The following is a 2516-nucleotide window of genomic DNA, read 5'->3' on the forward strand; positions in this document are numbered from 1 at the left end:
TAAAAATCATCTTTTGTCAATTTCCACCAATTACCACAGGTAAAAGAACGCTTGATTCAGACAATCTCAGGCTGGGCTCTTTTAGGACTATAATTGTAATTAGAGAAATGGAATACTAAGTCTTAACTTTAGAGTAGGCGTATAATGCAGTTTGTGTTGTTACCGAGATATCAATCAAGCGCTAGTTCACGTTTTCAAACTCAATAACTAGAATCTAGAACTCATTGAAGAAAAAAAAGAGTCAAAACTGAAAAAAAGAACTCGTAACTGATCGTAGGGCTACACCTAATCAGACAAAAATATATGGGAGACAATAATAACCAGCTCGTCAGATCTGCCGCTAATTGAAGATGACCAAAGCATTTATAGTATGCGCAAATCATTGATGCTGAACAACAGCCGATTCTACCTCAATGTTTCTAACATAATCAAGAAACAAATTGACCTAATCATAACACAAAAACTTTCAAAGCTTCAAAATCAAGAATAAGCTTGAATCCACAAGACAACTATAATGCACTGGGTTTTTATATCTAATTTATTGACATAATATTTAAAAAACTGTTCTCTAAGCAATAGAAGAAAAATATCTTTCAAATTCACTAATAGTCCTACTGCTCTTGGAGGTACTAACAATAATACCTCCATGGTTAGACATACTTCTTCTAAACTCTTGTAACTTTGCTACATCCTGATCATAAGATTAGCTAAATTAATATTATTATCCACGGTATTACTGCTATATTACGTCTATAAGAAGCCCTCTGACATGTTTATGATCAATTTGCATTTTCTTGAACTACTAGCAAATTTGTTGTATACTATACACTGCGGTATTTTGTATGTACTATACAAAAAAAATGTTATAAATTGTCTCATTAAAGATATTGCAATCAACTAGATAAAAGTATATATTTACTTGTGTGACAAGAGGGTTTAACTGGTTTGGAGCACAATAAAAAATAAATTAAACAATATATAAATCTCTAACTTGTAATTTATTAATAATAATAGCTATGGAAATAATATAATCAGAATACATATATATTGAAAATTACAGGACTTACAATGTCGACATTGGTGTGTCTCGTGCAAAATCTTCCGCTTCAATTCTTGTGATTTTATTGTGATCCAGTTCTCTGAGAATAAACAAAGGAAGATTGAGACTATATCATCCATTCATTATGGATACTTAACGTCTGGTAGTTTATAAATTACTATAAAAGCTCTTTACTCACAGCCAAGCTAATGACGGCAAGTTTTCCAAGACGGTCCGGATATTGGCGTCGTTGATTTTATTATGTCGGACAGATCTAAAGAAATGATTTTAAACAGCGTTAATGTCTAAGTGATCTTTCAAATAAATATTAGCGTCTCGTCTAGGCTTACAAGCAGATTATTATTACTTTTCTTGATATACCTGAATGTGGATTTGTATACACTAATTCTAAATTAAACAACTTTAAAGAAGAAAAAAAAAATACGGTAACAAAATACAAAAGAAAAAAAAATAAATAAAACACAATCAGACACAAATAAATATTCGTAGTAAACAATTAAATACAATTAAGGATAAATTATTTCTCCTCCATGATACTCATGACATATCCACGTATTCATGACGTGTGAAAGGCAGTAATAACTTGGGTGAACTTACAGCCAATATAAACTTAGTAAGCCTTTAAACGGATTCCCCAAGAGTGTTGTTAGTTCGTTGTAGTCCAACACCCTGTAATCAACGAAACACATTAAATCAATCTATACAAATAATTTATATTTTATTTCTTACCTCAACGTATCACATTTCACAGCAGCAATATAATATTTATTTAGAGCAATTATACATTTTATAACAGTAATGTTAAATACTTTAAAGTAATATAATAAAAACATATATATATGTATATAAATACAAAGCATTATGGTAGTCGTTCTTTCTCTTGGGCTTCTGTCTTTCTTTGGAATGCTCTGCCTATTACAATCCGACAGGCAACTTCCATTGATGATTTTAAGGCAGCTTTAAAAACTCACCTTTTTAACTTTATATATAAGTATGTATACTTGTATTTTTCTTAAATTTTTTCCCCCGAATTTTATTTTTACTGTTAAGCGCATTGAGGCTTTAGCATAATGCGCTATATAAGCCAAAATTATTATTATTATTATTATTATATATATATGTGTATGTATATATATATATATATACATAAGTATGTATATATATATATAAGTATGTATATGTGTGTATATATATGTGTATATATGTAGATATATAAGTATGTATATATATAAGTATGTATATTATGTATATATATATATATATATACGTATATATGTCTATATATTATGTATATATATATGTATATATGTGTATATATATAAGTATGTATATATGTATATGTGTGTATATATACATAAATATGTATATATGTTATAATGCATATATGATATGTATGTATATATATATATAATATATATATAATACTGTATATATATATACATACATATATACACAC

General features: G+C 28.0%; 1 protein-coding gene across 1 annotated transcript in view; it reads right to left on the reverse strand.

Annotated features, from left to right (window-relative positions):
- The window catches only part of LOC117110172 (relaxin receptor 1-like), a 45252-nt gene that overhangs the window by 14903 nt on the left and 27833 nt on the right, over positions 1 to 2516 (reverse strand). Inside the window, exons 9-11 of the mRNA XM_033252782.1 lie at positions 1658 to 1729; positions 1239 to 1313; positions 1068 to 1139 (exon numbers count right to left, since the gene is read on the reverse strand). Coding sequence (XP_033108673.1) covers positions 1068 to 1139; positions 1239 to 1313; positions 1658 to 1729 — 219 coding nt within the window. The remainder of the gene's footprint in view (positions 1 to 1067; positions 1140 to 1238; positions 1314 to 1657; positions 1730 to 2516) is intronic.

This window comes from Anneissia japonica, unplaced genomic scaffold, assembly GCF_011630105.1.
Source record: "Anneissia japonica isolate Jap-2015-1 unplaced genomic scaffold, ASM1163010v1 scaffold6537_len306802_cov134, whole genome shotgun sequence".
Lineage (NCBI taxonomy): Eukaryota > Metazoa > Echinodermata > Crinoidea > Comatulida > Comatulidae > Anneissia > Anneissia japonica.